Source organism: Dama dama, chromosome 14 (assembly GCF_033118175.1).
Source record: "Dama dama isolate Ldn47 chromosome 14, ASM3311817v1, whole genome shotgun sequence".
In the NCBI taxonomy this organism is placed as follows: domain Eukaryota; kingdom Metazoa; phylum Chordata; class Mammalia; order Artiodactyla; family Cervidae; genus Dama; species Dama dama.
In genome coordinates, this window is record NC_083694.1 from 42,705,763 (window position 1) to 42,719,147 (window position 13,385).

Genomic DNA, 13,385 nt, shown 5'->3' on the forward strand with positions numbered 1-13,385 from the left:
CCACAAACTGCATCACTCGGCCGAAAAAAAAATTATTCACGTGGAGGCAAGAGAGACAGCACCTTCAACAAATGCTATCAACTCAGCATGAAGAGTTGGCTGCAGTACTCGTCAGGAAATTGGCTGAGGGCTAAGGAAGGAAACTTGGTTTTCGCCTCCTCTTTGCAACTTCCTCCCTCAGAGATGGCTGAGAAAGTGACTCTGTTTCACCGAATGTGGATTTTTTTTTTCTGTAATGTGAGAGGTAATGTGTGAAGGCACCTAGCCTTCCTCCCCAGAGAGCTGCTTAATATCAAAGAGAGATTAAGGTTAGGGTCCCTCACTGAACACTCTCACAGCCCCCCTCCCACTCAACTGTCACCTTTCCAAAACTCTACTCATGGGTCACAGCATCGTTTCTTTTTCCCGTGCGCGCTACACAGAGGCAAAGAGAACGTCTGCTCTGTTTACTGGACCCTCATCCTTAGGGTCCAGCACAACGCCTGACTCAGCAGGTACTCCATAAATACTTACTGAAGGAATAAATGCATTAAAGTTAACTATACAAACGTAACAGATAATTATTATTCTGTGAGAGGTTAATACCTACTAGACTCTAAATGCTTTCCCTCACATAATCCTGCATGTGGAGACGCAAATATTGGTAGAATCTTTAAAAAACACTGAAAACACTGTAAGTACTAATATGTCCATTTATTCCAGATATTTTTAAGGTTTTTTTTTGATGTGGGCCATTTTTAACGTCTTTATTGAATTTGTTACAATATTGTTTCTGTTTTATGTGTTGGCTTTTTAGCCTCAAGGTATGTAGGGCCTTAGCTACCCAACTGGGGATCACACCTGCACCCCCTGCAATGGAACTTGAATTTTTAACCAGTGGACCACCAGGGAAGTCCCTACTCCATATATATATATTTTTTTAAGTAATTTTTTCTCTTTCCTTTTTTTAAATTATGAAAGTATGATATTTACAGAAGACTTGGAAAATAGAGGAGAGTTACATATAGCCCCACTATATATATATATAAATTATTTTTTAAAGTAGAAAATTAAAATTTTTAGTTGAGGTTTCAATATCAAAGGGTTTCCCTGGTGGCTCAGATGGTAAAGAACCCACCTACAATGCAGGAAACCTGGGTTCGATTCCTGGGTTGGGAAGATCCCCTGGAGAAGGAAATGGCTACCCACTCCAATATTCTTGCCTGAAGAGTTTCGTGGACTGAGGAGCCTGGAAACCTATAGTCCATGGGGTCACAAAGAGGCACAACTCAGTGACTAACACACACACACTCAATATCAAACTCTCAAAAATTAGCAGAATGAATATACAGAGAAGTAAAAGGATATAGTAAACTCGAGAAGCAAGTGAACCAACTGAACATAACTAAGATTTATACAATTTTCATACAACAATAGGATCCAAATTATATTCAAGCTCCCATAGAGTCTAAACTAGGAGACACTGGAACATATTCAGGGAGGTAAAACAAGGTGCAAAAATTTCATGGTCTAAAGGTACTGAAATTCTACAGAGTCTGTTCTCTTATCACTGTGGAACTATGCTAGAAATCAGTATCAAAAGATATTTAAAAATAACTCACATATTTTTTCAAGTGCAATGTGACATGTACCAAGAGAGATTTTTGACTTATTAGCCATTGAAAGCCCCTATTCCACACACTTTTAAATCAAAGAATGGAAAGGAGAGTTGGAGAATAAATCTAGCACCCTCCTCTGGTGCTGATGGGGAGGTACTCACACCAGTCAACAGACACCAAGATGGACATCTCATCAGAGGAAGTGGGGTTTCCTATATTCTAAGCAACCATCCAATTTTATCTTCATTTCCCAACAGGTTTCCCTATTTGGCTGATCAACATGAACAGCTCTTCCTTGGCAATTATATTAGCTACCTTAATTATCACGTTAGTCTTCTACCTCAAATCAGCCTCATGAGTCAGGGCTGCAGGGAGCCCTGACTTCCACTAAGGCTGCAGACTCACTCTGCTGAGAGGCTGAACCCTAGAGCACAGTCAGGTCAGAACAACCTGAGGCCTATCTCACCATGGCCCAGCATCACTCCATCACAATATTAACACAGGATAAAATAAGTCTGACTGGGAGATCTACTGTTCTTAGTTTTATGCTTATGTCTACAAAGTTGCATTAAAAAACACAAAGATAATTTATCAACCTATGGTTGTTCCAGTGGTCATGTACAGATGTGAGAGTTAGACCGTAAGGAAGGCTGAGTGTTTTTGAACTGACACTTTCAAACTATGGTGTTGGAGAAGACTCTTGAGAATCCCTTGGACTGAGATGAGATGATTGGATGGCATCACTGACCCAATGGACATGAGACTGGGTAAACTCCAGGAGTTGGTGAGGGACAGGGAGACCTGGCGTGCTGCAGTTCATGGGGTCACAAAGAGTCGGACATGACTGAGCGATTGAACTGAACTTTGGTATTATACTGCTGCTGTTGTTCTTGTTCAGCCACTAAGTCATGTCCAATTCTCAGCAACCCAATATTTTGGCCATGTGAGGCAAAGAGCCAACACATTGGAAATGACACTGATGCTGGGAAAGATTCAAGGCAAAAGGAGAAGGGGACAGCAAAGGATGAGATTATTAGACAGCATCACCAACTCAGCCATCTCATCTTCTGTTGTCCCCTTCTCCTCCTGCCCTCAATTTTTTCCAGCATCAGGGTCTTTTCAAATTAGTCAGCTCTTCGCATCAGGTGGCCAAAGTACTGGAGTTTCAGGCTCAACATCAGTCCTTACAAATAACACCCAGGACTGATCTCCTTTAGCATGGACTGATTGGATCTTCTTGCAGTCCAAGGGACTCTCAAGAGTCTTCTCCAACACCACAGTTCAAAAGCATCAATTTTTCGGTGCTCAGCTTTCTTCACCATGCAACTCTCATATCCATATATGACTACTGGAAAAACCATAGCCTTGACTAGACGGACCTTTGTTGGCAAAGTAATGTCTCTGCTTTTTAATATGCTGTCTAGATTAGTCATAACTTTCCTTTCAAGGAGTAAGCGTCTTTTAATTTCACGGCTGCAATCACCATCTGCAGTGATTTTGTAGCCCCCCAAAATAAAGTCAGCCACTGTTTCCACTGTTTCCCCATCTATTTGCCATGAAGTGATGGGACAGGATGCCATGATCTTAGTTTTCTGAATGTTGAGCTTTAAGCCAACTTTTTCACTCTCCTCTTTCACTTTCATCAAGAGGCTCTTTAGTTCTTCTTCACTTTCTGCCATAAGGCTAGTGTCATCTGCATATCTGAGGTTATTGATATTTCTCCTGGCAATCTTGATTCCAGCTTGGGCTTCACCCAACCCAGCATTTCTCATGATGTACTCTGCATATAAGTTAAATAAGCAGGGTGACAATATACAGCCTTGACTCCTTTTCCTATTTGGAACCAGTCTGTTGTTCCATGTCCAGTTCCAACTGTTGTTTCCTGACCTGCATGCCGGTTTCTCAAGAAGCAGGTCAGGTGGTCTGGTGTTCCCATCTCTTTCAGAATTTTCCACACTTTATTGTGGTAAACACAGTCAAAGGCTTTGGCATAGTCAACAAAGCAGAAATAGATGTTTCTCTGGAACTCTCTTGCTTTTTTGATGATACAGCGGATGTTGGCAATTTGAGCTCTGGTTCCTCTGCCTTTTCTAAAACCAGCTTGAACATCTGGAAGTTCATGGTTCACATATTGCTGAAGCCTGGCTTGGAGATTTTTGAGCATTATTTTACTAGCATGTGAGATGAGTGCAACTGTGCGATAGTTTGAGCATTCTTTGTCATTGCCTTTCTTTGGGATTGGAATGAAAACTGACCTTTTCCAGGCCCGTGACCACTGCTGAGTTTTCCAAAAACTGACATATTGCTTACATATTGAGTGCAGCACTTTCACAGCATCATCTTTCAGGATTTGAAATAGCTCAACTGGAATTCCATCACCTCCACTAGCTTTGTTCGTAGTGATGCTTCCTAGCACTTGACTTCACATTCCAGGATGTCTGGCTCTAGGTGAATGATCACACCATCGTGATTATCTGGGTCATGAAGATCTTTTCTGTACAGTTCTTCTGTGTATTCTTGCCACCTCTTCTTAATATCTTCTGCTTCTCTTAGGTCCATACCATTTCTTTATTGAGCCCATCTTTGCACGAAATGTTCCCTTGGCATCTCTAATTTTCTTGAAGAGATCTCTAGTCTTTTCCATTCTATTGATTTCCTCTATTTCTTTGCATTGATCGCTGAGGAAGGCTTTCTTATCTCTCCTTGCTATTCATTCAGATGCTTATATCTTTCCTTTTCTCCTTTGCTTTTTGCTTCTCTTCTTTTCACAGCTATCTGTAAGGCCTCCTCAGACAGCCATTTTACCTTTTTGCATTTCTTTTCTTGGGGATGGTCTTGCTCCCTGTCTCCTGTACAATGTCATGAACCTCCGTCCATAGTTCTCCAGCACTCTGTCTATCAGATCTAGTCTGTTAAATCTATTTCTCACTTCCACTGTATAATCATAAGAGATTTGATTTAGGTCATACCTGAATGGTCTAGTGGTTTTCCCCACTTTATTCAATTCAATACTGAAGAGTTAGGTATAATTCCCATTCCTAATAGAAACAGACATCAAAGGGAAACTTATGGGCTGGCTGAGAAACCTATAGGTCAATTTTATATGGACCACAAAGCCCAGGGACCAACAGGATATCAGACTATAAGAACAACGGTCCAGGTTGCTTGGGATTGATTTGTAAGGTTGTTACACGGACAAGAAACAATCATCAAGCAGGCATGAATTAGCCGTGCTGGCAGGCAAATAAATATGAAAGAATCTATTTTTAAAAAATAAAGACGTAACAAAATTGAGACAAATAAGCGGAATTTGACAGTAGAAGAAAAGAGAAAAAAATAGAAAAAAGAAAAAAAATCTTATATGCTCACTAAAGAGAATGAAAAAATTGAGAAAAGGAAAAAAAAGGGGGGAAAACCACTTACTCCAAATCCACTATCCAAACATCATCAAAATTTATATTTTATTTCTTTCTAATCTTCTTTTTCCTATTTCAGAGTGTTTGTTTTAAACACAATTAGGCTGTATAAAAATTCTGCAGGCTGCTTTTCCCATCATCTAATATATCAATTTCCCATGATACATACTTTCTATAAAAATTTTCATTGGATCAATATAACATGTCAAAGAAATATTTCAGAACTTCTTAATGATGACATTTAAGCTATTGTTAGTCAATCCTAAAGGAAATCAACCCTGAATAGTCATTGGAAGGAGTGATGCTGAAGCTGAAGCTCCAGTACTTTGGCCACCTGATGCAAAGAGCTGACTCACTGGAAAAGATGCTGATGCTAGGAAAGACTGAAGGCAGAAGGAGAAGGGGAAAGCAGAGGATGAGATGATTAGACAGCATCATCAACTCAGTGGACAAGAATTTGAGTAAACTCCAGGAGACAGTGAAGGACAGGAATGCCTGGTGTGCATCCATGGGATCAAGAAGCGTCGGACATGACTTAGCCATTGAATAACAACAATAACAAGCTATCACAATTAAATAACATTGCAGAATCTGTCTTTTCTTTACAAAGCTCTCTGTATTTAGACTTATTTCTTTAGAATACTCCCATAATAGAGTTACTAGGCCAAGGAAGTAGAAGTAGAAATATTACAAGGCTCTTAATATTTAAAGGCCAAACTGTCTTCCAGAAACTGTCAAAAACCTGCTCTTTGTTGAGTTCATGTGTCAACTGATTCAAAGGGGAGTCAACGGGCCTGAGAATATTATTTGAAAAAACATTTTTTAGAAAATATGACAACTGATTGACTTACGTTCGCACTTTATGGCGACCGATGATGAAAGAAACCTTCCGGCTCCATGGGTTCACGAAGCTGGACCAACTGGAGTCCAGTATGATGTAATCCCCATTTTGAGAACAAAATCTAATGGGCAGGTGTTCAAAGGGAGGATAGCCAGCATACTTCAAGACTATGTAAGACAATAAGACAGAAATTATTTAACATGAATGTTTGTTACAAATGCCTCTCTTAAGGCACTTATTTGTAAATGTTTTAAAATATCAAAATAGAAAAAAATATTGTTTCAATAGTTTCAACACACTGTTTTCTTGATTAAAGGTAACACTCTGATGATTAAGGGGCTTCCCAGGTGGCACTCGTGGCACTAGTGGCACTGCTTGCCAATGCACAAGAGATGGGTTCGATTCCTGGGTTGGGAAGATCCCCGGGGGAGGAAATGGCAACCCACTCCAGCATTCCTGCCTGGAAAGTTCCATGGGGGTGGGCTACAGTCCAGGCGGCTGCACAGGACGGAGTGACTGAGCACTTCTAATGATAGTAGTGCTTGAGAGAAGCTCTAGTGAGAAATGAAATGAAAAATTTAAGAAGATCAGTGGGAAAAAAAAAAATGCCCTCCTGTAAAGAAGCAGGTGCTTACCTTTTTGGTGCACGGCAAGCATCAGAGAGCGATCTTCCGGGTGCAGGTACGCTAGGATGGATGTCCCGATCAGGTCCTGAGGTAGGTAACCCAGGAAAGGCACGGCCCTGAGCACAGACACAGCACAGGCAGCGTGTCACTCGCAGCAAGTGACTGTTGTACCTTACGCACTTTCAACAGTACTTTTCAGATAAACTCTAAATACGAAGAAAAGGTATGCAGAGATGTTCATTACAGCATTTATAAAAGCTGCAACCAACCTGAGCGCCTACACTGTGCGGAAAGGGTTAACACAATCTAAGAAGCGTTGGTCACCAGAGGTGTTGCATCAAAATCACCTACCAAACTTCCAAAAGCCAGATTTGCAGGCTCACTGCTTCCTAAATCAGCATTTCTGGGGTGAGACTAGGAGTCTATACTTTTCACAAGTTCCATAGAGGTCTCAGAGGGCTTCCCTGGTGGCTCAGGCAGTAAAGAACCCGCCTGCAATGCAGCAGAACTGGGTTTGATCCCTGGGTTGGGAAGATCCCCTGAAGAAGGGAATGGCAACCCATTCTGATATTCTTGCCTGGAGAATTCCCATGGACAGAGGAGTGGTGGGCTACAATCCATGGGGTCACAAAGAGTCAGACATGACTGAGCAACTAACATTTTTCACTTTTTCAGAGGTCTCTTGAGGCCCTCAATTGCACTGCCTTTTAAAAAGTCTACAAAGATCATATTATAACATAGAAAAATGCTTATCATGTTAAATGAAGAAAGCAGGCTATAAATTTATACAGAGTATTTAAAAGTATACAAAAACAGTGTCTCCCAAACAGTAGTATCAAAAAGAGGACCAGTCACAAAGACATTTGTAGGATAAATGCTCATAAGAAAATTTTAATGACCAGACATTCAAGATGATTTAGAAAAAAACTGACTCTGTAAACATTTTCTATGTGTATAAATTCACAAATACTTTCTTTTTCTCATGTATATATAAGAAAGAAAGAAAGAAAGCGAAGTCACTCAGTCGTGTCCAACTCTTTGCAACCCCATGGACTGTAGCCTGCCAGGCTCCTCTGTCCATGGGATTTTCCATTTCCCTCCTTCCATTTCCATTTTCCATGGGAGTAGGTTGCCATTTCCTTCTCCAGGGGATCTTCCTGACCCAAGGATCAAACCCAGGTCTTTGGCATTGCAGGCAGATGCTTTACTGTCTGAGCCACCAGGAAGCTCATGTATATATAATCTTTGTTATTTTTTGTCACACCCTCATGATATTCAGTATCTTAAGTTTCTCAACCAGGGATTGAATCCACACCCCCTACAGTGCAAGCCTGGATTCCTAACCATACTTTCTAATGCAGTGAACTTAAGCTATTTTCAGAATATCTTTAGCTGAATTTTCTTACCTTGTACAGATTAAACTGTACAAAGTAACTCACTATTACTGTTTGCTGCTGCTGCTGCTGCCAAGTCTGCTTCAGTCATGTCCGACTCTGTGCGACCCCATAGACGGCAGCCCACCAGGCTCCCCCATCCCTGGGATTCTCCAGGCAAGAACACCGGAGTGGGCTGCCATTTCCTTCTCCAATGCATGGGAGTGAAAAGTGAAAGTGAAGTCGCTCAGTCGTGTCCAACTCTTAGCGACCCCATGGACTGCAGCCTACCAGGCTCCTCTGTCCATGGGATTTTCCAGCCAAGAGTACTGGAGTGGGTTGCCATTGCCTTCTCTGATTACTGTTTAGTTTCATGATAACTAAATGGTGATAAATGGGTAATAAATCCATCTCTGGATGTTAAAACAACTTTTTTTAAAGCTTTCTTTTTTTTTGGCCTCAATGCACAGTTTGTGGGATCTTAGTTTCCTGATCAGAGATTGAATCCAGGCTCTCAGCAGTGGAAGTGCTGAGTCCTAACCACTGGATCGCCAGGGAATTTCCTAGATGTTAAAAAATTTTAAAAACCAAAATTAATACCTATCACAACTGTGTCAGGTTTTTTTACATTTTTGCTTTATGCTCACCTATAATAGGATTGATGTATTAGTTCTCAGATTTTCAGATTTCACAAAGTAAAATTTTTGCACAAGTGTGGGGGAAGATGAAGGATATGATCAGAGGATAACAATGTTTCATTTTCCCAAATAAAGGTATAAAAAAACAACAATAAGCAATGATGATTATCTACTATCACTACCTGTTAAATAACAAAGACTATTTTAATAACTAAAAAGAGTAGGTAGGACATACGTTCAAAACAAGTAACAATTCTTTAAATTAAATAAACTTAGCTTTACAAAAAAAGAAACCTGCCTTATTTTTCTTGGTCCTTTCCCCCTTCACTTCAGACTAATAAAAATTCATCATAAACTGGGAAGCACTTGCCTACAGCAAGCAATATATGTGCACAGGGCTCAGAGGCCAGAGTCTAGGGCTCATTTTGACCATAATTATATACTATGTGGGCTTCCCTGGGGCCGCAGATGGTAAATACAATGCAGGAGACACAGCTCGGATCCCTGGGTCGAGAAGATCCCCAGGAGAAGGGAATGGCTACTCATTCCAATATTCTTGCCTGGAGAATCTCATGGACAGAGGAGCCTGGTGGGCTACAGTCCATGGGGTCAGAAAGAGCTGGACACAACTGAGAGTGACTAACAGTTTCCCTTTCACACTATATACTGTGTTCACTTGATTCCTTCTTCTTCGCAAACTGTGCTATATACCTAACAGGACGGTCTTCCCTTCACCTGTGCATATCTAGGCTTCGAGATCAAGCTTTAGATTTACTTGCTCCAAGATGGTGTCTTTGACATACCTCATAAGAATCATTTCTCTAATTCATTCCATTAGACATAAACATAGTCTGCTTATAATCAGCCACAGTTTGTATTGGCTAGCACTGGCGTATGTTTTCCTCTCTAGTGTTAATTTGAAGATCTTAAAAGGAAAATGTTTTTCTAAAGCTTTTTTTCTTAAATCTCCATAGCACGCACTACAATACTATAAACACACTAGTTATTAGTAGTAAAACAAGCACGTAACATTAGGGATATCTCGTGCTCCAATATCATAAAATCTTTAAGTTACAATTATGTTGTTCAGTTCAGTCGCTCAGTTGTGTCCGACTCTTTGCAACCCCATGGACTGCAGCATGCCAGGCTTCCCTGTCCATCACCAACTCCCAGAGCTTGTTCAAACTCTTGTTCCATCTACTCGGTGATGCCATCCAACCATCTCATCCTCTGTTGTCCCCTTTTCCTCCTGCCCTCAGTCTTTCTCAGAATCAGGGTCTTCTCCAGTGAGTCAGTTCTTCACATCAGGTGGCCAAAGTATTGGAGTTTCAGCATTGGTCCTTTCAATGAATATTCAGGACTGATTATGTTGAGGTCTACACAAAAATTGGGCTTCCCAGATGGTGCCAGTGGTAAAGAACCTGACAGCCAATGCAGGAGACATAAGAGATGCAGGTTCAATCCCTGGATCAGGAAGATTCCCTGGAGGAGGGCATGGCAGTCCACTCCAGCATTCTTGACTGGAGATCCCCATGGATAGAGGAGCCTGGTGGGCTACAGTCCATGGGGTCACAAAGAGTCGGACATGACTGAAGTGACTTAGCATGCACGCACTACACATAAATTAAGTAATCCCCATCATGTCAGCAAAACATGAACCCCAATTATTCTGTCCATATGAAAAGATAAATACTAAATAACTCTTTCACAATTTTATAAAAGATTACATCACCTCAACTTACCTGCTTTATAAAATCCAGTTGTTACAACCTGGAGTAGTAGGTATTGGAACTAAGATTGATATAAATAGAAATCAACATTTGGAGATTAGAATACGATGCAGGAAATTACTCTGCAGTGTTGCTTTTATCTTCTTCTTAATTTGGGAGAACTCAGGGATGCTAAGGAGAGAGAGGCACCCCAGAACCAAAGCAAAGCCAACTAACACTCATGTGCTGCCTCCTGTTTTCAGATGTTTTCTTTGTCAAGGACAGGAGAAACTTGAGATGCCTCATTGGCAGTTTTCTCCAGTTGTTTACCTCAAACTGTGGTTACGGAAATATTCAGTTGTCACTTTTAAGACTCTATATTAAGATAAGGTCCCTAGGAAAAACCACCCTGGCTGATATGGCAAAACTGGTGAATTCTTACTGTGTTTTTGGAAGTGTGCTCTGAAGCAATAGTGGCCAGCTCCTCCAGACTGCACAAGGTCACATCAGCTTGAGGTGCTCTGTTCTGACTGGGAATCTGGAAAGACTCACTGTTTGCTAAGAAACACAGGAAAATAGATAGGTAGGCTGTTTCACAACAATATCTTTAGGAAGTCATTTTCAACACAATTAAAGTTGGCTAATTTTTTTAGGATAAGGGCACCTCAGAATATTTTCCTTGAAAGATCAGTTTTTTCTTTCACCTAAAACACTAACAGTTGTATAAACCTAAGATTTTGAATTTATGAATTTGGCATGTTCTGGTTCATAGGGAACGAGATAAATTTAAAGTACCAAAACAAGGTACCGAAACCAAAAATTCTCAATATACACAGAGGGGATTTGTATGGCAGAAACATTACTCCAGTATTCAGGAATTATATATCATCTATGAAACCACAGAGGTTTGTGCTACAGAATGTGCACTTTTAAAATCCCTTGAGAAGAAAATTGTCAAAAGAAAAAGTGTTTACAACCATTGCATTTTAATTTGGTAAATTCCTGACATGACATGACTGAATTTTAAAAGTATGTCTATGACAGGGAAATGCAAATGTATTTTCCCCTCAATAATCATAGAAGACACTATTCCTTTAAAAAGTGAATTTCCAAAATGTGGTTATGCCAAACTCTTACTCTCCCGAAATAGAAATAAAAATGCAAAATACTGCAACAAAAATACTAAACTACTACACAAATAGGGCTTTCCGGTGGTAAAGAATCCACCTGCCAAGCAGGAGACGCAGATTCGATGCCTGGGTTGGGAAGATTCCCCTGGAGATGGTCGTGGCAACCCAATCCAGTATTCTTGCCTGGAGAATCCCATGGACAGAGGCGCCAGGAGTCGCAAAGAGTCAGACACGACTGAAATGCATGCACACAGTGCTAATTTGAAAAACTAAGATGCCAGTGGCATCAGTGTAGATTTACTCATCTCACACAGAACAGCATAAAAAACTCAAAACATTTCTGTGCCTAAAACCAAGCAGACAATGCTTCTGGCCTGGCTGCCATTCATGAGCAGTGATGTATGTGCAAGACTGTATTTTCAGGGTAGCCCATTTACCTTGTACACTGTGTACACAGCGAAGGGCATAGTTAAGAGCATCCAGTGTGCTTGGTTTACCATGTCTTTCCGATGGGAAGCATTTTTTCATTTCTTGGACAACCATTATAAGTTCTTCAGAAACTCTGTTTCGATCTTGCTGTTCACTGTAAGACAAAAAAAATTCTAAAATTCACACTTTGGATTACAATAGGTCAACTTTCACTGAACAGTGTATTTCGGGCCAGGCCTGCTTTCTGAGCACTTAACATGAATCAGCTCATTCAGTTCACAGATTTATTATCCCCTTTTTACATGTGGGGAATGACAGGTCAAGAAATTGGTAAACATCAAACCTTTTCTACTGTTTGAGTCCCACTTCAGCCTAGAGTCAGCAATTCCCAAACCACTTTTAACCTACTTATATAGTTAATTTCCTTCAGTGTCTCCAAGGTATTTCATTCCAAGCTGCTGGAGACTCCCGGTAAACTTTTTTCCTAGGCTTACAAACAAAATGCAAAAAGATGGAAGCCCGTCTTTCCCTTCTACTGACCCAGCAAAGAACAACAAACACATCAGGTCATGTCACCTGTTGCTGGTCTGCACGAATTTGCTCCGCAGCTCGCATTTCTGCCTCCAGAGCTCAGCAGCATCATTCCCGGGGGCCTCAGGACCACTGGCCTGTGGTCCTTCAAGTTCATGACGCTGATTTCCCCCTGGGGTTCTGAGATTTACCACCAGACCTTTCTACATCTTCACCGGGATCCATCTTCGCACAGCAGCCCTCAGTCAGTCGCCTGCTCTTTGCTACTTTGCAATCGGCGACAGAACCGTATTTCTCATTGTGGTCCATGCCATCGCCTTAGAGATGTCAGTCATCATTAGCGGGCAATTACTAACCCTGCTCCTCCGGGGACACTTTTCTCCCCAGTACATCCCTGCAATTTTGGATGTCTCCGCCCACCGAAGATCCACCCTGGAGGGGGAGGATGGAAATAAAAGTGACAAGTGTCAACAAAAACACAATTTGATTCCGGAAGCCCGGCTGTGGCTCCTGGGGTGGGCAGCCCTGGGGGAGACCGCGGCCCCGGCAGCCCCAATAATCGCCGCGCACCCAGGCACAGGACGGAGCAAGGAGCCACTTGAAGCACAAAGTTCTCACAGCGCAGGACAGGCTTGGGGCGACCGCGGCCGGCAGGCTCCGAGCCCACGCCACCCGGGCCGAGCACTCACCCGCCGCCGCCAGCGCTGCTCACCCAGCGGACCCGACCCCGCGCGGTCTCGAGGCCCGCCGCGTGCCAGGCTACCGCCGGCACCACGCCCACCCCCGCGCGCCACGTGACACGGCCCCGCCCCCTGGGCCCGCGATTGGCCGCCTCCGCCAGCTCTAGGGGTCCCCATTGGCCCGGGGGCGGGGTCCGCGCCGGGGCGTCCGGGTTACAGAAGCGGAGGCGAGGGAGCGAAGGGCAAAGGCCTCAGAGTCCGTTACGTAACGCCGGGGATTCGGCCTGAGGACTGCGCATGACCAATCCTACTGGTCGGCGCGTAGGCAGGGGGCGGAGGGACCCTGAGGAGGCCCTGGTCCCCGCCCCCTTACGGCGTTGGGGGATGGGCCACGTGGGCTGCTGGAGCGAGCGC

At 42.5% G+C, this 13,385-nt stretch overlaps 1 protein-coding gene across 1 annotated transcript in view; it reads right to left on the bottom strand.

Annotated features, from left to right (window-relative positions):
• PER3 (period circadian regulator 3) overlaps positions 1-13,270 on the bottom strand; it is a 60,375-nt gene extending 47,105 nt beyond the window's left edge. The window contains 8 exon segments of the mRNA XM_061159780.1: positions 5,866-6,022; positions 6,491-6,590; positions 6,592-6,597; positions 10,644-10,759; positions 11,769-11,914; positions 12,337-12,494; positions 13,004-13,134; positions 13,237-13,270. Coding sequence (XP_061015763.1) covers positions 5,866-6,022; positions 6,491-6,590; positions 6,592-6,597; positions 10,644-10,759; positions 11,769-11,914; positions 12,337-12,494; positions 13,004-13,134; positions 13,237-13,270 — 848 coding nt within the window.
• Between the last annotated feature and the right edge of the window lie 115 nt (positions 13,271-13,385).